Source organism: Haliaeetus albicilla, chromosome 23, assembly GCF_947461875.1.
Source record: "Haliaeetus albicilla chromosome 23, bHalAlb1.1, whole genome shotgun sequence".
Classification (NCBI taxonomy): Eukaryota; Metazoa; Chordata; class Aves; order Accipitriformes; family Accipitridae; genus Haliaeetus; species Haliaeetus albicilla.
Window position 1 is genome coordinate 25923078 of NC_091505.1, and position 23343 is coordinate 25946420.

The 23343-nt window shown below is 48.3% G+C and overlaps 1 protein-coding gene across 9 annotated transcripts; it reads right to left on the reverse strand.

Annotated features, from left to right (window-relative positions):
* Window positions 1-2988: 2988 nt before the first annotated feature.
* LOC104322350 (G-protein coupled receptor 83) lies at window positions 2989-21916 on the reverse strand. 9 transcript variants are annotated; one of them, XR_011329560.1, is made up of 8 exons: window positions 21792-21916; window positions 18668-18750; window positions 17893-18563; window positions 16987-17112; window positions 15521-15654; window positions 10514-11122; window positions 4483-8553; window positions 2989-3296 (listed from the first exon to the last, which is right to left on the reverse strand). XR_011329560.1 is itself a non-coding variant. In XM_069811646.1 (8 exons), exons 4-7 carry the CDS (start codon window positions 18238-18240, stop codon window positions 10528-10530), a joined length of 1203 nt encoding a protein of 400 aa, XP_069667747.1. In that variant the 5' UTR covers window positions 18241-18255; window positions 18357-18563; window positions 18668-18750; window positions 21792-21916; the 3' UTR covers window positions 2989-8553; window positions 10514-10527. The 9 variants fall into 9 exon arrangements, 5 of the variants coding, with proteins under 5 accessions (XP_069667747.1, XP_069667745.1, XP_069667748.1 ...); XR_011329559.1 differs by having other exon boundaries at window positions 4047-8553; XM_069811646.1 differs by having other exon boundaries at window positions 2989-8553; window positions 17893-18255; window positions 18357-18563.
* Window positions 21917-23343: the final 1427 nt, after the last annotated feature.

The following is a 23343-nucleotide window of genomic DNA, read 5'->3' on the forward strand; positions in this document are numbered from 1 at the left end:
ATGTTTCGGTAAAACCCAACATAACTTCCTCGAACACTTTGCTTTGGCTTGCTGGCCAAGGGAGATGCAGGCTCTCAATCTCCTGGCGGTAGATTCCCTGGAGGTTCCAGCAGCCCGTGCCAATGAGCACACGACCTGCAGCAACGTTTGCAGGCGTTCCCCTTACTGCTCCATTTGTGCTGGTACAAGACACTGTGTCCACGTGCCCCCCCTGCCCCTCGCCAAGGAGAGGAGCTCCAAGAAGATCTCAGTATCCTTTACAAGCAGGAACTAGACTGCCATTAAATGGTGTGAGCATTTTAGTTTCCACACGCTCAGTGCCAAACATCGAATCACCATGTGGGGGCCAGCAAAGAGGCGAGGAACAAAACACTGTCAGTGCTATCTTTGGCTCTGGCCAGGCTCCTCACCTGCCTGCACAGATGTTCAGGTCTGGCTGCCTGCACAATGCACTCCTGTGAACGATACCTTAGTATAAAGCATGCCTTCCCTCTGCCTTTCTTCCTTTGAGTTCCCCAGCATTGTGCACAGCCTGTCTGTTATTTCCTATTCTATTAACTTGCTGCTATGCCAATGTTCTAAGATAATGAAAATACAATGAGTCTTCCTCACTTACCAAACATTATAGTTCAAAAACATGTAGATGTGGCACTTCAGGACATTGGTTTAGTGGGCATGGTGGTGTTGGGTTAACGGTTGGGCTTGGTGATCTTAGAGGTCTTTTCCAAACTTAATTATTTGATTTGATTTGATTTATGGCTCACCATGATAAGTGCTCAAAGGAGCAAACAGATAAAAGGTTGTAAACAGAACTCTTAAATTTTCTACAAGAGCTTTAGTTTTTTCAAGAATATGGAGAATAAAAATCATGCAAAACTACATGATATTTGGGCTTTCTGTGCTATTTTAAGTTTCTATAACAAGGGATATTAGCGAAGCTGATGTTGCCAGTGTCCTCCCTTTTCTTTTTTTTTTTTTTACACCAGTCTGCAAGTGATCAGCTGTGCCATGGGCCACACTCTACCTGGGCACACCTGTGCCGTGGTGCCTCTCCCATAGGCATGCCCTGGGCACGGGGGTCCCCTGGGGACAGCTGTGCCACAGCTGGCTGTGCTGTGCTGAGGGCAATGGCAGTGGGGTGGTAACACTGATTGATTAGCAAAACCATCCACAGTGAAAGGGAGAGAATCTTCCTTTAAAGCCTGTTGTAGAGCTGAAGTGTCTGTCCTCTTGGTGAGCAAGCTCTTCTGTCATTCTCGGATAAGGCCTAGAGGATGCAGTGACAAACAATCTTTCACGTGGAAAGAACATGTGAGCCAGCTAGATTTTATAATGTTTGAGTTTGGAGGAAAAGAGCACAAAACATAGCCGGTCCTTTTTCCTGAGGTCACCAGGACCTTTACTCTCATTTGCAGGGTTTAGCAACCCCGCTGCTTTAAAATGCAAGGGTTGCTTTGCAGGGTTGCACCGAGGATTAAAATGAGTGTCTTAGCTGCTCATTCCCTGGCCAAAACCCCAGGAACCCATTGTTTCTGTCTGGCCTCCTGTGAAATCGGGCAGTTGGGGGGCTCAGGCTGGGCACAGGGCTCTGACCAGCCCATCAGCTCCCAGAGGGGTCAGAGGGATGCTCCTCTGGGCTGCATGGATGGAGCTGAAGGAATGATCATAGGAATTGTCAGTGGAAGGTCTTGCACACCCAAGTTGGGTTTGTCACCAACCCTCAGAGCAATTTTTTTCCTCTTTTATTTTCTGTCCCTCCATTTATCCATCCGCACTCTGAATCACATCATAAATGAAATAAAAAGCTGCCCTTAAATTAGAATTAATGCCCCCAGAGCTAACCAGAAATGTAGGGCACTAAACTTCATATCTGCAATGCACAGTTTAAAGACACAATCCTCCAGCTTCTCACCAGAAGTATTTCACAAGGGCACCAGTGAGTCATTAAAAGTGGCTCATCCCGGAGACTGCTGGAAGGAGGACCACGACGGTGCCTGCAGCAGTTGAATGCTGGGGATCAAACAAGCTTAAGGTTCATTTTCAACCTGTTCCCATCTATAGCTGAGATGTCTGAATATATTGCTAAATATTCATGGTCTTTATTATCTGTGTTAATCATTACAGTTCACCCAGAGGATGAATATATTTCTACATTGTGCCCTGCAAGCTGTGAAGGACAACAGAATACTTATATTCCACTAAATAGAAGGCAAGGTAGTGCAATTTAATACAGTTCTTTTAAATAGAATGCAGGGTAACCTTATGTTCAAGTCAGATTTAGCTTTAGCTTTAAGTTTCTTAAAATTAACCTTCAAATTTAATAAAGGGAAAAAATCTATAGCCTGCAATAGAAATGTGAACATAAAGAGGGGATGCTGCGTTGAAGTATTTATTTGGACCTGTAGCTATTGCCGTCTCCATGCAGGGAACTGTTGGCATTATTCACTGTTTGTAAGCAAGAGCCACTGATGCATTTATTTCAAGAACAGGGTAGAAAATTAAGATAGTCTATTAAATAACTGACCTGTAAACACAGATTCAGGAAAGACAATGTACTATGAAGGGAATCCTAGAAATACCGTAATGGTAAAAACTAAAACTTGATTCCTTTCCAGTCTTTAGGAGGGACTTGGTTTATTAACCTTAATGTGAAAGGTCCAAGCAATGTATTACAGTTCAGAAGGAAACAAAAATTTCCTAAATAGCCCAGAGTCATCCAGTCTATTGCAGCTCCTCATTAACTGAACTTTGTGGTAAAGCCATCGTGGAAGTTTTGGGTGATCCAGGAACTCCTTGTAATTGTGAATTCTGCCTTGTTTGACATGTATCACCAGTAAAAGATCAAAATGAGCAGTGGAAGGAGAAAGAAGCTGCAAAAGGTTTAGATCCTTGATTAAGTGATCACTTAATTCCTGTTGGAAATTGCCTCAGATAAGATGTGGCAGCAAGCAAACATCACTTCCCTCTCAAAAAAAAGAACAAAATCTGTTGCTCTAAAACTTGCCTGCCATCATTTTTATTATGTATCAAAAACTATTTTGTAACAACACCCAAAGTCTGGCCACCTTGGATTCACACCGATTATGGTACTCAAGTTGGCTACAAGTGTGGATTTGAAACAGCAATGACTTCCACAGACCTGGCTGAGGAATATGCTGCAGTTCTGGTAGAATGGCACAAAACTGTCAGAAATGGTGTTTTGAAAATTACTGTCACTACTGTCAGCTACAAGCACCAACTGAATATCCTTGCAGAGGGGAAATCCTTGGGGCCAGAAGCCGCTGAGGTTCAACAACCTGCCAGGACACGGTATGTATTAGATACTTACATATACAATGAAAGCATATGGGCATGTTAGACAGAGATGATGCTTGGAGAGGATATAAACCTTTATGCTCTGAAGCAGCATTAATTGCAAGGCAATAAGCAGAAATTCCATTAATAGGGATACTCCCTATAATTTTCCCTTATGGTGTCCCATAAAGCAATTGTTTTTGTCTCCAGCAGACAAATTAGATGGTCCATCAATCTGATTTTATAAAGCAGTTTGTCTGTTCTTATCTGCCGAGGAAATTTTTATGAGGCCTGTCATGGAAAAGTCTTTCAAGTAACAGACTATTGTATTGTAAAATCAGACACATCATTTCTGCAGGACTTGGCCTGTTGGGTTTTTTTATTACTATGTTTTTTCCTCTCACCTCTGATAAGTGACAGCTGCTCCTCATTGACAGCTCATTGCAGAGGGCAGGGTCCTCATGTGATTTGGCATTGCTGAACAAGGCATTATTAGCTGGTACGGGCTCATGGGAGAATAAAACCTCATTAGAAGGGCCAAATGCGTTAATTCAACCCTTATTACTGGGGCAAAGTTAAAAATACAGGGGGCCGGGGCCAGGGCCAAGGCCAAGGCTTTTGCTTTCCTATCTGGGGAGACTTCCAGTAATCCCCTAAGGACAGGTTTGCTTCAGTGCAGCGCACCAGGTGCAGACATTGCAGACCCCCCTCCTCCGGCTGTGTCAGCTCGTGTCCCTCCCGCCTGCTGTTACCTGCCCTCGCCAGCCCGGAGCATCGTGCAGGAAACTCGCCTGAGCTGCAGCAGCATTCGGTCATCTGCTGCTGCGCTCACTCCTGCCTCGTCCCATCAGCCGGTGACCCCAAGTGACTCCAGTCCTGTTCCGACGCAGACACCCCAAACGTGGCACTGCCAACGTGTCTCGGCAATGAGATCGCCTCTGACATAGCCGCTCGCACAGAAAGCTCATTGGGATGAGCCGAGTGGTGCAGTCATCGTTGGAAAGGTGTGTACGCGCTGGGAGTGCTTGGTCAGCGAGCTCAGGGGAGCGGTTTAGGAATATCGGCTGGAATTTGGGTGGGGATTACTGCTGAGCATTAGTGGGACAGGGCAGCTTTGCGAAAAGCCTTGAATCTTTAAACTGAGCGCTGACTGCAGCATTGTGCTTGGCATCATAAACCTGCCCTTACTGTGTCAGTATTCCCGCTTGGGCTTCATCCAAAGTCTGGGGAGATCAGAAGCATTCTTCTCCCTACCGCAGCACAGGAGGTGATGGCTCGAGGGAAGCAGGCGTGTTTGCTCCCCAGTCGGTGAGAGGGTAGAGCCATCTGCCCTGACTTGAGGGAGAGACTCTCCTTTGCTGCCGGCAGCCCGGGGTGTCTGCTCATTATCTTCTGAGTGTTAATTCTGGGTGTGCCTTTGCATCCAAGCCTCCTGGGTGAGGTTCGGGCTTTTTCCTTCCTCGTCTTCCCCTGGCCCGGGAGTGACCCAATCTGCTGAGTTGTATCTTGGTGCAAGAGGATCATCTCTGACACTGAGCCAGCTATAGCCCCACTTCCCAGGGCTTGATCTGGACTTAATTGAGGACATTTCCATTTATTCCTTCAGTGTGCTTTGGACAGCCCCTCAGTACTGTTTTCCACTTGAAGAGCTAACTGATGATAATTGTATTCTGTTTCTCCTTCCTGAGCTAATTTTCTGACTCATTGTGGGTTTTTTTCTGCTTGTTTTTTGCTCATCTAGTTGGCATTTTGTGGTTTCTTTGTTCATTATGTGATGGGCCTATATAAGGGGATTTGTCTCTGGAATTCAGGTATCCCCTGCACTGTGTAGTCTGTTATCGTCTTCATCAGCAACTATGCTGAAGGCAGTTAGATGCATTTGGCATGAGCTAACCTTAATAAATCTGAGTTGTTAATCACTCAGACGTGTCTCTGTTGAATCTTTGCATACTGATTTGTGTGTGCTTAAATAGTTTCTCTGGAGTAGACTTCTGGTAACTCAGTGTTTTAATAATCTGCCCTCCAAATTCACCCTCGGAGTCTTGCCTCCTGGGGCTTTGCCTGCCAGGGACAGGTTCAAGTCATCTGCTTGCCAAGGCGAGCAGCACTGCAGCTGCCAAAGGCGCAGGGTGACGGCTCGGTCCGCAGCGCCTGAGCAGGATAAGGGTTCTCTGGACTGCACGGGCTTCCCAGGGGACTCTTCTCCCACCCCACGCTCTTGTCCAGCCCTCCAGCCTCGGGGCTGCCACATCACCGGGCTGTGGAGAGCAAACTGTGCCATGTTGGCTGCCCACACGCCGCTGCCTGCTGCCCCGACCAGGGCAGGGCTCTGGCACAAAACCCACAGCAGCCCACTAGCACAGCCCTGCTGGGAACGGGGAGGAAAACACCCAGTGGGAAGTGGTGGTCCCATTTCTGGAAGTTCTCCGTTGGCCCTATTGATCATGGGGTGCCGCTCAGGAAGCCATTCCCACAGATGAGCAGCGTGTCTGAGGACAAATTAATGAAGATTTAAGCATCTATTTACCTGCTGAGTTGGCTCAGACCTTGATCTGTTTCAGCAAAAGCAGAATTTCTTAGATTCTCTTTTCCAGACATTGGCTAAGTAAGCGCTCTGATTGCACCTGTAGTTCAGCAGAGATGCAATCTCTTGCCCCTCAGTCACTGTGCCTTGCTCAAATCAAACAACATAACTCAGTTTATTTTATGTTGTGCATCCTATTGTTTGCCTGAATGCTGCTGAGAGAGTGCTGCCATGGTAGTCAGGGCATCCTCAAGTGATACAAGAGCCTCCAGGCAACAGGCAAAGCGTGCAAGGCTTTGAATCTCATTCAGGCATTGATAATTACCAGTCTAGATAGCTAAGCCATTACGAAGATGCAATACAGTCAGCTCTTACATCATGCCCATTTAGGGGAGAAAAATTCAGCGATGAAGAGATGCTACGATTGACAGATCCAAGGAAAACCAGCTAGGTTATTTTTCACAGCAAGAGATAGATAACTACATGGATTAGCAGAAGATCAAGGGAGTACAAAGAGACCCACTTCTTTGGAGTGAGGTCTTTGATTCCTCCACAAAAAGATTATGCAGCCATTTAAAGAAAGAAAGGAAGGAAAAAAAAACAAACCACAAAAAAACAACCAAAAAACCCAACCTAAGAAATATTAAAGATGGACTCAACACAAGATTAAGAGATTTCCAAGAGACTTCTACTTCACCCATAGCCACTAGACGTGACAGGGGGGTCCCAGAACTGCTTCCCTATCAAAGGGATGATGGGCAGGTACAACTCCAAGGTTTGCTTGCTGTTTCTGAGGAAACCAGCAGTCAGTCTGTACCAGTATACTTGGGCAAACATCTCAAGAAATTACTGAAAATTTCTATCTATCCATCTTGCACTGTAAAACAGCCCTGGGGATGGGATTTAATCCGTGGCTTGGCTTGTACCCCAGAATTTGCCAACAGAGCAGATTTCATTTCAGAATCACAGCAAGAGCCATAGCTTAATATTTCTCATTGAAGATATCCGTGTTAGTGTTGTTGCTATGGTTATTTCATAAAAACCCAGGATATAATATGTACATTGAAAGAAAACACAGTAAGAAATATCTCTTTAGAAACTGTGGGAGTTTTGTGTGCACAGTGCGTCGTACAGCAGCCTATGGAAAGGCACACTGAGAACAAAAGGCTGTGCACGGCACTGTGCACAGGGCCAGCAGTCCATGCCAGCACTGCTGCTTGGATGTCAGGTCCCACACAGCTCCCTTAGCTGTTACAGAGAGCTTTTGGGGGCGGTGAGGTGCGATTTTCCACATTCTGTTGTTTCTTTGTGAAATGTTTGTTTTGTGAGTGGTATTCAAAGAGCCCTGGAAAGTTTTGTCCAGGGCAATAGAACATAGCAAAGAATATGCTCATCCAGGATGAAATTTTAGGTGAGTGTTTTTGTTAAAAGCTGCATGGTTTTTTTGGGTGACACCAGTGGTGTTTTTCGTGAGAATCTATCTGAATGAGTTGAATAACTGTGAACGGCAAACAAGCCCATGAAACACAGCTAATCAAGCTCTGCGGCTGCCTTATTAACTGATGGAGGCTGCTATCACAGTTCACTTAGCGCTGCTGCTATGGCACGAGAGATGGGTACTCTTTTTTCACTTATTACTTGGCATGAATCCTGTTACCTACTGGCAAATAGTGAGTTTAAACCTTGTTTTCTGAAGGGGCCCTGTGAGAGCATGTCAGGGAAGTTCAATAGCCCAGATCAAGCCCTCCAGATCCAGAGCAAGCACCAAGTGGGGGTCTCAGGCTGTCCCCTTCTGCCCCCAGGCCAGGCCCTGGGTGACTCCACGCTTTACCCAACATTTGCTGAACTCTCTTTTCTGCTGATTTTTCATCCCTGTCCTGAACTCTGAGGAGTGGGGGGCTTCTTCCAGGTAGTCTTTTTAAAGTAGGACCTCCCAGGACTGTTTTCCTTCCTGTGCCCATATGACACCGCGTCTCACAGGCTTTTCGTGGCCATCTCCTGGTTTGCCCAGAGGCTGCCATCACTCACGTTTCCACTCTCGAAGGAAAGTTTCCAGTTGCTGGGAGAAGCCTGTCCACTGTGCCTTATAACCATTTCATTTACATCCTCAGCTCATGCTCAAACCTTGTGCAACAGCAATCAAAGGATGAAGGATGTTGGGGTTGCAACTTTTGGGAAAAAGTCTCTTAAACTTCTGAAGATAAGTTGAGCGGAAATGGGCTGCTGCATTTCTGTAGTGGAAACTGAAAGCTCCATACTGACATCCACCTTTCCACAGGGAAGAAATAATATTTTAATCAAGTGAAATATGTGGTAGTTTCAGGGCCATTCACTAAGAGCTGATGAAAAGTGAGGAACAGTAAAAAGGCAAATGACAGCTTCTCTTAATAATGAAATGATGTGATGCTCATTAATTAGAGATGCTTTTAACATTTTGAAAAACTCACAATGATGTTTTTTAACTGAAAATGGACCCTGCTCTCTACAGAGAGAAGGCAGTGCCTGCACCCAGTGGCAAGCTGCCTTAAATTCCCACGTTCAAATAATTGTTAGTTTCCAAGTGAAACGCCTCAGGGATTTTGTATGCATCCATTTCTGCTGCTGCTCATGATGCTCTGCTGTCTTCTCCTCGTGCAGATGTTGCAATGTACACCTGAGATGCAGGGACGTGGCTGAGTTGGGTCAAGTGGCCTGGAAGTGGGGACCTCCCCTCCTTGCTGTCCTGCTCCTTCTCACTGCACAAATGGGGAAAAAAATCAATCCTTAGTTTCCATTCTTTGGTCTGTCTTATCCTCCCCCTGGAAGGTGGTGGGAGCACATCCTTGTCAGCAACCCAGGTCCCCCCCACCTCCTTCCCAGGCAGAAGCTCAGTCCAGGCTATCGCCAGGGTAGACCAGGAACATCCCTGACCCTCAGCAGCCATGACTCCCTTTAAACTACTGAAAACCAGCACCTGGTTTTCATCAACTAGACAAACCCAGAGTCCTCAGCTGCTCCTCACAGGACATGCCTTCCAGCACTGCCACCAGCTTGGTTGCCCTCCTCTGGACATGTTCAAGCAGCTTCACATCTTCCTTAAATGGTGGGGCCCAGAACTGCACACAGTACTCATGGTTAGGCCACACCAACATTGAATACTTTTTATCCAAAGCAGTTTGTTTGGGTTTTTTTTTTTTGCTATGAGTACAGTGTTTCCCTCTGAATTTCAGGTCTGAGGACAAGAGAGTAACCACCCTGGTGCGTCCGTACCAGAGCCCCTCTGTCACTGTCACAGCACGTACCAGTCGCCAGCACCGAGTTTGGAAGGATTACCCAGGAACTGTCGGGGCTCAAAACACATATAGCTTTTTTTCCAGCAAAGGACTGAGGACAACTCGACCCAAGGTCTGGATGGATAAGTAAGTCATAAATATTTTCCTGTCTTTTGTCTGTCCTCTCCAAGTAAGAGAAGTCCCTTGCTCAAGCTCAACCAGGGAAGCTGGGAGAAGAAGTCTGGCCTCACTGGTCTTGGTGCAGTTTTTAAGAGGGGTGGTATGATGGAGAAAGGGATGTCGCTGGCCAGGCCAGGAGATCCTTCTAGTTCCTGCTCCCCAGTGCCCAGGCACTGCTCCACACTGCTTGTGAAATCATGTAGCAATTCTGCCTTCTTTCTGCCTTTAATGTCTCTTTCCCCGTCTTTTTCTTTTTTTTCTTCGTCTCTCATGTACTAAATCTTTCCTTTGTTCTGTATCCTTTTTTTCACGTGCCTCCCAAGCATAGCTAAATTAAACTGTATTTTTCAAGGACTGTAAACAAAATCTTCCCTCTTAGTCTGAGTCAATTTCGTTGTTTAAATGAAACTCTTTTACAGCAATTAGTAGTTATGGAGAATGATTTCATTCTTCAGTTAGTGAATGCTACAGCCCTGATGAAATATTTCATGGCCTTTTGTTTAGTGCCAGTGTAGGTTTATTTCCTGAATTAATATATTAGTAATAAAAACAAAAAGAAATTCTCAATGGACTAAATTTGTCCACCTGAGTGCCGACTAAGGCTGCTGCTGCCGATGCCCGGCGTGCATTCCCACTCCCCTCGCAGCTGGGGGCTGCATTCCAGCTGCTGGCTCTGCAGCTCCAGAAGTGGCAGAGGGAAGGGTGGGACAGAGCCAGGGCAGAAGGAGCGAGGGGAGGAAGAGCAGCACCATCTGAAGGGGAAACTGCTATTGACTGACCCTTACCTCTGCTGGGAGGCTTTGGGGTAAATTATCTGCTCAAACTCCATGTGGATGGAGTCAACCTGGATGGCCAAGTCCTTCTTCAAACACATGTCAGAACAGGTCCATTTCTGTTGCTCTGCGAAGTCCCCGTGTTGTGGCATGTGTTACGAGCACTGAGACAGGCCAGCGACTCGGGACAGCATGAGCAATGACAGAAACCTGGGTCCCACTCCCTCTGCTAGTAATAAGATGGGAAAGCCTCAAAAGCAGCAAATCACCCTGTCTGTGGACCTCCATGTCCCCTGCACGTATGCCTGCTCCTTGGAGCAGCTGCAGCTGTGGGCTCACGGGAAGGGTGTTTGAAGGGCTCTGCTCCCACTGCACCGAGTAAAGGGTGATACAAGTCAAAAGTCGGTGGTAAAACACCAGAGCAGCAACGTTGGTTCCTGAGGAGAAACGGGGAGATGCCCTTTGGTGTCCACTGAATCCAGCTAACTCACCTCAGCCCTGCAGCTCACAGGTCTGTGTCGACCGTCTGGATGTTCACGGTGGAGCAAATGGTCTGCGAGGCGGGTCCCTTCCTGTACCTGGCCTGCTCCGTCCATGCCTCACGGCAGGACATGACCACAGGCGGCAGCACGTTGTCCGGAGCCTGAGGCACCTTCTGGCACATGCAGAGCAGCGACTTGAGCTCCGAACGGAAGCTCTCGTTCAGCCAGCAGTAGATGAAAGGGTTGTAGCAGGTGCTGCTCATGGCGAACCAGTGCAGGGCGAAATAGAGGGAGTTCTTCGTCTTGATGCCTAGACTGGAGATGAGCACCACGTAGCAGTTGAGAGGGAACCAGCAGACAGCAAAGACCACCACCACCAGCATCAGCATCTTGATGCTCTTCTTCTTGTTCTTGTGGTGGGTAATATACTGCTGCGTGGTGATGTCTCCAATGGCATTGCGGAGCCACAGCTTCTTGGCCAGGCGCGTGTAGGTGACAGTGATGATTAGCAGAGGCAGGAGGTAAAGAAGGAGAAAGGTAGACAGGTCCAGATACTTCCAGACCAGCTCTGCAGGCTCAGGAAAATCAGGGAGGCACAAACTTCGGACAGTGGCTTCCCTTGAAAAACAAAGAAATACATATATAGTGTGTGGCCATCGCTGCGCGAATGGAAGCTGCTAATTTGGCAAACCACAGCGGGGCTTCCACACCACCCACAACCACCTCAGATTTGTAGTTTGGACAGAGGAGAGCCAGGTATTGCTCATCTCAACAAGACAAAGTTCAGTCAAACCTGTTTCCCAGAAGGTCTTCTCATGATGTTCTCTGTGTCTGTCTCACCAAAGATAAGCCAGGCTACTGTGTGGTGTTATCTCCTTTCCCCTTAAATAGCTGTGCTGTCTGATAGAAGACATTCTTAGAGAGACAAACCGGAGTTTCCTCTTAGGAGCTGCAGTTGATTTTAAGTGAATGAGTCCCTTGTGTCCCCTTAACATGGCAAAAGTCACCCCAATGGCCTATTCTCACAAAAGGGGCTACTGTGAAAGAAGCCCTGACCTGGCTGCATCTGCCCCTTCCCTGTGTGCGTGGGCACAGAGACATGGCAGTGCCAGTCTCCTCTTCCCCAAAAACCCAGTGCAGAAGGAATGAGGGCAGTGGGTGAGACCCACCTAACTCCTGCTTTTCTCCAGTCCCATAGGCGATTCCTATGCACCTGGTTAAAGGACACATTATGCCCAGGTTTCCCTCAATGTGCCCACCCAGAAATCCGGCCGGGATGTATTACTCCTCTTGCACGTGTGCTGTGCAAACTGTTGGTCTGGCCAAGCACAACTGACGTGATCTTCCCGGGATGCAGCAGAGTCACAGCACGTGCTGGGATCACAGCTGCAGCACGCTTGCAGTAGTTCTGACTTGTCTTTGCCAGGCTGGATCTGCAGCCCGTGCCCTATCTGGGTACACTGGCCTGTCTGTGCCCTGAGCAGGCACAGGACCCCCTCGGCCAGAGCAGAAAACCGCTGCAGCAGCTGGGAAGTCAAAGCTGTTACGGATTGAAGGGGAAGGGGCTGCTGGAAGCTGGGGACCATGTGACAGCCTCGCAGCCACGACCCCACCTGCATGGACAGCACTCCTTCCTTTCCGTACTGACCATCCCGTTTCCGTCAGCTTTTCAGGAAACTGGCTGTTAAAACCTATCTTAAAACAGGAGTGGTAATTAGAAAACCTGGTCATTTAAGTCAAGTTTAACTTAAGCCTGACAGTTTAACTTCTGATGCTTAACTGACAAAAGAACTGAGTTTAACTACATGTGATAGCTTATTTTAACAGCACTTCAGCAATCTGTCACATTCAACCCAGCGGATCCAGGCTCTGTTTGCATTTTTGGGCTGGCAGCGGCTCTCAAGCTGACGCAGCCCAGCACCCTCTGCAGAGCACCGCCTGTCCCCTCCGCATCCTGCAGCAGATGCCTGGAAGTGATGAAACATTAGAAGAAAGGAGCACTTGCACATTTCTTTCCGGTGATGTTTTCTCCTTTTCTTTTTTCCCCTCTTTTTCTTTCTCCTATTCCATTTTGCCCTTCTCTCTTCAACACTCATCCTCCGCTCGCTTGTATTCAGCACAGACTGTAATACCCATCAAGCTGCATTATTCGTTGCAGTATTGATTAATATCTTTAATATCCTGTTTTCAACCTCTGGAGCTAGCTTTTGCGCCATAAATAGAAGATTGCTTGAAAATGGACGGCTGTGAGCAGGGCCTGCATGCAGCTGTTGGAGGGATGACAAAGGGCGCAGGAGCAGAGCTCTGCCGAGTGCGGCCGTGGAGGACCTTGGAGATGCTGCTCAAGAGGCGAACTGACGCAGAAAGGAACACCATCCTTTCTGAACCTCGCACGGGCGAGGCCAGCCCCTGCCTGCAGGCAGCTCTGCCTGCCTGCCTGCTTGCCTGCCAAAGGGGACCTGCCAAAGCAACTGGGGATCTGGCAAGGGAAGCAAGCACCAACGCCTAAGGTGACACTGCAACCTGGGTCAGACCCACCATGGCTGAAGAGCAAAGCCACAGGGAAAGAGCAGAAGCGATGGGGCAGAAGCAGGGCTGTCACCCCTCACCGCCCCCCCGGGAATCGGCTTGAGCTCAGGACAGTGTCTGGGCTGCGGCCATCGGCATCGGGAGTGCAACTGAGGCCGAGCAAGGGTGACGCTTTGGTGCTTGCGGAGCTTAAAACCACTATTTGAACTGAGCAGGCAGCAGAGCAAGCCTGCAGGTTCATCGAAAAACCATCTGCTGCCCTTGCTGCCCCCCTTACCTCCCACCCTCTAAAGGAGGGGCATGGAGCTGTAGGAGAGGCTCACAATTATTTCAGGGAAGAGGCTGGTTGAGAGCAAAACCAGACAGGACATTGTGTTTTGGTGAATTCTGGTACAACCACAGACTTGGCCACACTGCTGTGCACTGCAGCCGGGGAGGTTGGATGCTGGTGGAGCCCACGTTCTCCTGTCCCCAGAACCCCAACAGCTCCCTGGTGGCACTTCTCAGGAGCCCCTGGCCCTGCAGGAGCTATTACGAGCAATATTACAACTGCAATTTTTATTCAATGGAAAGCAGGGATGAGAATAGCACGTCCTGGAAGTCCTTATATTGCTGAGCTGCCTCATGCCAATGCGAGGCTCGGTTTCCTCTGGCCATGCTAAAGGATGAACAGAGACAGGTGCTACGAAACAGATAGCGGCGTTTGTTCATTCATAAGCAATTTGTTCAGTAATACCCCGAACACAGCTGCAAAGCAATGCGAGTACAGGAGTAACCCAACACTTTGTTTACAAAGTCTCAGCAGTTGAAGATATTATATCCCCTGCAGAGGTATCTCTCAGTCAAATCAATATCACGAGCACAAGTGAGGAAGAGCTGCGAAGCCCCAGATTACACTCCCATTTTGTGTAACATCTCATATACAAACAGCAATGAAAAGCCTGTGCGGGGAGTTAAACACTCTCCCTGCCATTCTAATGGGAGGGAAGTGACTGTGCTGTAAGAAGAAAGGTATTTGTCCTTTATACAGAAGCTCAGTATCTATAATAGGAATTTTTCTCCTGCTGCCTATTACTGCCTCCTTACCCGGCGCACTGGGACACCGCTCTCAGGTTGGAAATACTGCTCACTGTAAGATTATCCCCTTGGCCTCCAGTCTGGCATTCCTGTGAAATGCAGGCACCAGCAGCATGGCACACCACCACGAAAAACACCAGTTTGTGTAGCATTATGGACTGTTTTCTAGCCAGGAGGACTCATAGCAGTGCCACAGGCTGGTGGGGACAAGAGGGCCAGAACAGGTTGGGTACCATGGAGGAACAAAAGACTGCAAGGGCAAACCACCCCAAATCTTCTGGGTCTGTATTTCTCCCTGGTGGAGAGGGTAACTTCCCAGCAATGAATGCCATCACTCGACCAGCTGGAAGGGAGGGGCGGGGAGATAAGCTGCTTTGGTTTTTCCCCTTTTCTTTTTTTCCCCTCTAGATCAGAACCTTCATTTTCTTCTGATACTTCAGTAGTCCTCATATGGATGTGAAATTCCACTTCATCTCCTTCTAATAGCTCCTGTTGCTGTGTTCAGCCAAGCAAAGAGCTCCCTTCTCTGCTGGGCAAGGCAAAGCAGCACATGGAGACAATGTCATGTCCCTGTCAAAGCACTGTTCCTCTCACCAGCCCTTCACTGCAGAGGAATAGGTGGAGGTTTCTCTTTTGCTTTTCTTGTTTATGTAACATTGGGCAGAGGAGCCTCAAGCTTTAAGGAAAGCTGGTGCTTTTTCATAAATCCAGATGGATGAAATGCAAGGGAGCTAAAACATGTGAATCAGCATATGAAGTCTTGGAGATCTGGGGTTCGTGGCCCTGCTGACTCACAAAGGCGGTCCTCTCCTCCCTCTTCTTTCTGTATAGTCTTGCTAATGTCAGTACCAGATGTTTACACCATGAGTTTTATTTTCTCTCTTTTTCAAACTGCAGCTTTGACTCTCTCCTCCTCCTCCTGAGCAAGTTGGCTAGACATGGTCTTCCTAGGTCTAAGGAGCTGAGCGAGTGCGAGGAAGGAAGAGGAAAGGCTCTCAGGAGAAAATGACCTTCTCAGGACAAAGCTCCTCCTGACAGTATCATGACACTGGAGAAGGTTTGTCTCACTGACCTGCTGTGCCCTGGCCAGGCTGTGCCTGGAGCCTGCCACCAGCATGGGGCTGGGAGGTGAGCCTAACCCCCTCATCCAGGCATTTGGGCAATGGTGAAAGCAAACCCAGCTCCTGAGGACATGCATGCCCTGCAGAGAGCAGAGAGCCAGGCAGCTCTTACAGCAGGCAAAGCCTCTGCTGTGGGAAGTGAAATTTCATCCACACACAAAATCCCACTGATTCTACTAGGTCCTTGCCCAAGCTTGGGAGCCCTTCCAGCAGCTCTCGCCACTGAGAGCCACTGCTGCAGAGGGCTATCGGACCTCTTCGTGCTTGCTTGGAAGGGGAAATAACTCACCTGTAGTTATACTGGAAAAGCTTTTGATAGATGGCATGGGGTAGGGAGAAACAGGTTGCCATCAGCCAGATAACAGAGATGCTCAGCGCTCCCTTCGTTAGCGACATCCTCTGCTTCAGTGGGTTCAGGATGACCTGCAACAGAGAGTTCACCATGACTTTTATTGCACAGGAAAGCAAAGTCCCTCCACCAGTACACACAGCAGAGGCATTTTTTGACATGATCTAATGCTGTTAAGAAAATTACAGCCATGATTAGGAAAATGTCCTGCTTATTACAGTGACCTGGAAAATGGGAAATATTGCACTTTTCAGTCTTCTCAGAAGTGCTTTCAAATAAACTTTTTCCTCTATTTTGTTCTGTGAGGACCATTTTCCTTAAATTGTGGGTTACATTAGGTAGGAAAAAAAGAATATCTACACAAGTCTCTTCACTTATGGGTATGCCTGTTTATTTTGTATGAATCTTCTATAAAGAAATGTCTCCTGTTCTAGCTGAACCTATGAAGCTGAGCCCCCTGCCTCGTTTCAGGCACTAACTCACCTTTTATGAAATTTTCTTTGTTGAAAAGGTAAAGAGCTTATAAAAATCTGAGAGTCTGGAAGATACTATTTGGCTGATAGGAAATGAGAGTGATTGCTAGAGATAAGCGTGTGGCCTGGGCTGCCCTCTCTTTCCTGTACTGGTAATGCAGCAAGCGTTTGTCACAGTGGGCAGCTGACACAGCCGGGCTGCAGGCAGACAGTGGGTACAGTCTTCTCACAGCTCTGAAGTCTCCTCCCAGTATTTCCAACAGAGACTTCCCGCTCTGCTTCTCCCCTTTATACTGGTCCAGCATTAGTCCCATAGTTATACCACGGGACTTTAGTCTCAGAATTCCTTTGTACTCCAACTGTCCTGCAGTTTGATGGTGTTGCAAATGCCCAATGGGAAAAAAAGAGCAAAAGAACCAACAGGCAACTAAATCAGAATTTAAGCTCAGGATGCTACAGACTGGTGTTCTGTGGGGTTTGGGTGGTAGACTAAAAAGCTTGGAAAAGTTCCCTGTACGGCTGAAGTAATGCTTTGCACTCAGTGTCGGCTCTGCTGTCTTTCAAGGCCCCCCATGGCTCTTGAATCAACTTGTCCTGCCGTACTTGTGGGCTAGGTTGGACCTGGCTCTTTTCAAACTACCTGAAAAAGGTGTCCTCACTCTTTTCCACTGAAAGCCTGGGAGTGTCCTGTGAAACCTGTGATGCCGCATTTTGGTTTTTCTCTCCTGCCCCGTACCTGGGAGCCTACAGAAGTCCATCAAGCCTTCCTACCCCTGATGCACGAGGGGCGTCTTGGAATTTAGCTCTAGAGCCTTCTCACTGGATGTAGGTTTAATCCCCAAGATTCAGCCCCCTTGAACCCATGGCTCGACCGAGACTGACAGGGGCTTGGGAAGAGCCTTGCAAGGGAACGGCAGGCAGGCAAGGTTTTACCTGGTGCCTGTCCAGGGCAATGGCCGTCAGGGTCAGTGTGGAGACGTGGAGGGAGCAGTACTGCACGAAGCGGCTGATGTGGCACATGGCTTTTCCAAAGATCCACGTGCTGTTCACAAACCGAACCTGAGGGGAAAACAACAGGTCATCAGCCAGCAAATGTACTGAAAACAAATCCACAGGGAAACCCTTTGGATTGCACCTGAGCTGGCACATGGGTTTTGGCTGGCTGGGCAGCTCCACCTGAAACCCAAAGAAAGATTAGCTATGTTGGATTTTGAAACACCTTTACATAAGAGTTTATAAGGTCAAAACCCACAGAGCCCTCCTGGCCTATTTGTATAAACACTGTTTGTGAACAGCGGTAATAACTTTTTGATTATACTAACAACTGTATTTGGAAAAAGTGGACCAAGTTTTGGTCACACACACCCCCCCCCGCCTTCAGGTCTGGCGAGCTTTCACTGAAGACTTTACCCAACTGGCAGCTCTGAAAAGCTTAACTACTTTCTTCCAGTCACCCGAGTATGAATGGCATGCGAGTTGTTTTGACCCACTAAGTTTTAAGTGTGACTCTCTAGTGCTCTCCTGCACGTATGTTAAAGGTACATGTTCCTCCAGGCACTTATTCTGCATTCCCCAAGAAGCTCTTGCTGTGGATTGGTGGCACACTTGGGGAGACTTTAGAGACTTTTAGGAGAAACAGAGTCTAACGGAGCAAAGGGAGCCCACAGGTTGCTGAACAGCATTTTACTTGCCTGGCAGAGTTGTCTATTAGACTTGATTGTGTTGGGTTCACGCCTCAGTCCTAGAAGAGCATGCACAGAGAGGGTGTGACTACCAGGCACAGCATTCTTGTGAGAGAGTCCCCTCCTGGCTGAAGGGACAGCACAGCGGGCCACTTACCAGGGTAAAAGGCGTGTTGAGCAGCGTGATCATAATGTCAGACACTGCCAGGTTGACGATGAAAAGGCTGGTGGCTGAGTGCATCCTCTTGTTCTTCAGCACCACGTGGCACACCAGCATGTTCCCAAAGAGAGACATGATGATAATGACTGAGTACGCCACGATTAGGAGAGCTTTCACTGTTGATTTCTGGGATTCCGGCTCGTATTTAGCCAGCTCGGCAAATTTCTCCCACTCAACAATGCGGCTGTCTGTCCAGTTGAAGGTGGTCCTGTTGGTTGCTTGGTAGATTGACATGAGTTTGGCCAAGGACGAGTAATGGTCTAACTCCTCAAGAAACCCCGTCATTTGTGACCTGTGTGACTGAAGCAGCAAGCGAGGCATGGTGGGTTAACCCGAGTCTTCACTCAGCTTGAGGCTGCTGTGATCACAGCTCCAAGCTGATATAGCAAGTGATCCATCACCTTCAACTGCTTGGCTCTCTGGGAAGCTGGCGAAGATGCAGCTGCTGTTACAAACACCACTTTAGAACGGAAAGCTGCAGGGAGCCTCTGAGGTGCGGTGGGTTCCCCGGGGCAGAGGCGGCACTGGGGAGCAGTTCCAACGGGCACGTTGGAAAGGGGCTGTCAACCCCTTCGTATATCAAGAAGAGCAATAGCTCCATGGGCGGGCTGGAAGGAAGAACTAGTTATTACATGTAGCAAATGTAAGAAAACCTCAGGTGGGAGTTGAAGTTCTTTTAATCCCACATCAGCTTTTTCTTCTTTGTTCTCACCTGAGTCCATTTTTCCTCCAAGTTCCACAGAAGGCTGCACTCTTGGTGCTTTCATCCTCTACTTCAAAACACCCAGTTCTTTTCTGTTGAAATGTAAAGGCAGAGCCATTTGAGGGATCATTTTTAAAAGCAGAGGTAGCTTTTGTCAGCATTTAACCCCAGCAATTATCCTAAAGCAATTCAGAACCTGGAAATCACATCAGAAAGTTGACTTTAGTCTATCTCACATTTTCTCCTCCAAACAACTGAATTCTGCTTCCAGTGTTTCAGTTTCAGCAAGAAAACGGTCTTTCCTGCAAGAGGCGAGACTTAGCAGTAGAGGCATGCAACTCACGGAGGAGCCACTTACACCGTATGCAAACAAACCAACATACAGGCGCTAGATACACAAGAGCAATTCCCTAGAGACAAAAATCTCTGCCTCCTCACCTTTACCGCTCTCCATTTTCAGATATTTCTGGAGATTTTAGATTGCATTGATCCACTGATGTTAGGTGGAACCTATTAACTATGCACACTGGTATTTACAGATATGCTACATACGGGAGCAGAAAGTAATTTAGAAGCTCTGTCGGGTTCTCCGAGAAGGTGGTTGGTTTGTTTGGTACACGCCATTCCCATCAAGTCCCGTGGCTATGTGCACAAATCAATGGACCTCACATGGTGTGAGGGATTAATAAGCAGAGCTTGCAGAGCACTAAAAGCCTCCCTGACACCTTCCCACACAGCAGACTGGCAGGCTACCTGGGGCAGCCAGCTCGCTGCATGGCAGGTGGTGGCCTGAGGCAGACCCCAAACCAACACACCGCTCAGTCACGGTAGTCGCCTCGGCTGCAAACACCACCAGGAGTCAGAGAGCAACTCTTTTCTGATGGAAATAAGGTGCTGGGCACTGTGTGTTTGTACCCATGCATTCCCATAACACAATCTGCTTTGGCTTGTCTGCTTACTCTGGGGAGTGTCGGGAGTACCGGGGGACCTACAAGGGGATGCCTCTCAAAAGCAAGTGGATGTTAAAGCAACTCGGTGGGGTGGAACGAGGGAGGAATCACCCAGGAGACAGAGAGAAGAGCAAATCTTGAAAAGAGGCTATGGCTATTTCCTTGGCAAATTTATGAGTGAAAGAAGCCTGGGTGGGACAGAGAGCATGACAAACACTCGCAGATTCTGCTAGAGCAAAGCAGCTGTAATGCAGCAGGCAATTGAGCTCCTTGTTGTTCTCCCAATGCTGATGGTATTGGGAGCATCAGGACCAGCCCTAGACCAGGTCCCAGTCTGACTCTCTCACAAGACATAAACCTGGGGAGCTGCCGTGAAACTGGGAGCAGAGCTGAAACTGGGGAAAGGGATCATTCACCTTGTTTGAAAAAGATGGTTGGCACACGGGACTCACTGCAGAAAAACATCTCAGACTAGAACCTTGGCATGAGTCAGAAAGGACTTAATGCTTACACAGGTAATGAGAGAATTCAGAACTACATCCCTCTGGGCTTCTGGGCTGGGAAAGCAGATGGGCACTGAGGGCCTTAACAGCCCTGCGATGTTTATCCCATGCCAGGATAAGGTGCGCAGGACTCAACACCTCTTTATTGTCCGCTGTGGTATATGATGAGGATGTCATTCCTTTATGGTGCACGGCAGCTCTCAGTGGGCAGTGAGAGGGACCTACGGGTAATGCAGCATGTGTGTAACAAAGAAATATGATTTTAGCCAGCTCCAGATGAACCACTTTGAACAAACACAGCTGGGATATTCATGCTACAGAAATGCTGTCACTGAGCTTGAGAGAGGATGCTATGGTGTGACAGATGAAACCACCTATTGCCCTCCCTGCATCAACTTACATTAGGTTCTCATGTGGAGACTTGTCTTTGCTGCCATCAGATGAGGCCAAGTTTCAAGAAACTGCTATAATGCATGGGTCAAATGAGATTTGCAGTCTGTATGCTTCAGTCTGGTGGATGGCAAGAAGAAACCTTGTACAGATTATTCAATTTTAAAAAGCCCAAAATGTTTTTCTCAATTGCCTGTGTGTTTGAGAAGCCTGTTTTTCAAGGACTACCTGTAGGACCTGCACTCTTGAGTAGCTCACACTGGTCGGGGAACCATGGCCTTAAATGTGGATCATGAATGGGGACATCTCTTCTTCCTTGCTACATAACAGCCTTTTCTCTTGTGCTTGTGTCCAGGCCCCTGTACAATCAAATCAAAAAGCTGATCCATCTGAAAATTAAATAAAAAGTGTTTTCAGCTGGATCAGTTTCCTGACCTGACCCACTGCATGGCTGAACCTTGTTCTTTCCAGGGAAGGCTCTAGGAACAAATCATAGAATCATAGAATATCTTGGGTTGGAAGGGGCTCATAAGAATCATTGAGCCCAACACCCTGCTCCTTGCAGGACCACCTCACACTAAACCATATGACTAAGAGCGTCATCCAGACGCTCCCTGAACTCTGACAGGCTCGGTGCCGTGACCACTTCCCTGGGCAGCCCAAGGAGAATGGAAGAGCTTAAGGTGATGGAGCTATAACCTGATTTTCTAACACTGAATTTCTCCTCAGACCTTTCTATACCCAGTAAAACGTTACTTTCAGTAACCGTCGAAGCTGTTGGCGCTGGCTGCTGCCTTGGACCACGCCACAGGGGCGGCAGAGAGGACTCGCCTGTTTTCCTGAGAAAGGGTGTGTATAAACGCAGGTTATCCTGATGAGTTGAAATACTACGCCTGCATGCAGCAAGAATGTCTACCTTTCCGTTTTTATAACAATATAATATGAAGGACCAGAGAGGAAGAGCCTACCTCAGTACAACTTTTCGCAGCGCTTCTAGCATCTGCTTCGCACAGTCTGGCTGAGCGCTCCAGCTGCTTCAGCAGTCCTTTCCTCCCGACGCAGAACCGCTCACCTGCCACCCCCACACACTTTAAGGACCTCTTCCCTACAGCCGTCTGCCGGGCGCTCTGAATTCTGACTAGAAACCAACGTTTCACCCCCTGGAGAAGATAAATCTTTACATAACAGCACGGACGTTGCGAGCACAAGTTACACACAGTTTCCCAACAAAAAAAAAAAAACAAGGAGAAAAAAAAAAACCCAAAACCAACCACCCAACCCATCACTTACCCCGCCGCCGTCCGGCCGCTTGCATCCCCCCGGTCCCGGTCCCACGGGGCAGCAGCGGCTCCTCCAGCTCCGCTCACCGAACCACACCCACCCGCCTCCCCCCGCCGCCCCGCCAATCCGGGGGCGGGGCGGGGCTCGGGGCGGGGGTTACTACTCCATTCATAAAAAAAAAGCCCCGGGCGCGGCGCCGAGCTCCGCCGTGGATCGGTGCCCGCCCAGCGGATCGGTGCCCCGCAAGGCTCCCGTCCCGTCCCGTCCCGTCCCGAGCCGCAGGGAGCACGGGGTCGGAAAGCAGCACCACGGGCTAGCGATTCTCTCCGCGTTTATTTCCGCGCCGCGGATTCGCGTACACTTCACTGGCACTGAAAGAGAGGTCCAGGCACAGACAGAAGTTTCCAGCATAGGGGAGGACTCGATGGGAAAGGCAACTCACGTGTTCCTCCGTGGCGTTTCAGCAGGGTAAAGAGCGGCTTACAAGTTTGACGTTATTCTTCCACTTTAAAAGTGTAACAAACAGCAGATAGGATGCTCGATACCTGTAGTGCAAATTGTCACTGTTCCTTTTGAAGATGAGCTGTTCGTAAGTTCTTGTGAAAAAGGAACAAGGTTCTTCTTCTAAGAGATTTGGCTTGTCTCAAAAGTCATTAACGGGAGTTAGAATAATACCTCGGGTTTTTTCTTCCGTGTGGATTCCCACAACACATACACGCTGATGCTGAGGATGAAAGTCTGACCTCCTCCCTACGTTAAGTCCCAGACCAACTGGTATGGAAAGTTAGTGCCTGTGCCACCTTTCTGAAAGGGGATTGTTGAAAAGCCTGATTCAAAGCCCAGCGAGCTCAGAGGAGATCTTTGTGTTGACTTCTCTGGGCTCCGGATCAAGTCCATGGGCAGAGCTGCGGTGCCTGCAACCTCCCAGCAAGGATGCAGCAATTGCCAAAGAGCAGACACCGGGATGCAGGCCTGAAACCAGGCTGGGTGGGCTGTGAGTGTGGGTCCTTCACTGCCTTTTCTAGTACAGAGCATCTGTCTGTACAAAGACGCTGGCAATATAATGAATGGAAAAAGGAAAAAAAAAAAAAAATCCTCACAAACCTCTCCAAGCCCAGATTTCTGAAATGAGGCTCTTTTAGTGGATTTTCAGCACTGACAGATTGTTCTTAGATAAGTATTTTTCCCACGTCTGGACTCCTGTTGACAGATGCTGACACAGAAATGTGAAGAAAAAAAAAAGACAGTTTAGGTTTCAGACAAAGATTTTAGACAACATATTTTTAAACTAGATATTATCATCTTTCTCATCTATATGCTGTGTGTGTCACTCACACCTAATTTAAAAAAAAAAAAAAAGGTTCTGTTTTCTGCCCACTTCCAGTAGCCTCTGTGATCTCCTGATCCTGCCCATGGCTCCTTTCCCACTGTCCATTTCTTGCCTGGCACCTCTACAGCCACGTCACACCAAGGTGAAGGCTGGCTCCCAGGCCACGTGTCATCGGCAGGGGAGCAACTACGGGATGGGGAATGCACAAGAAAGACGTGGGACACAGAGAAC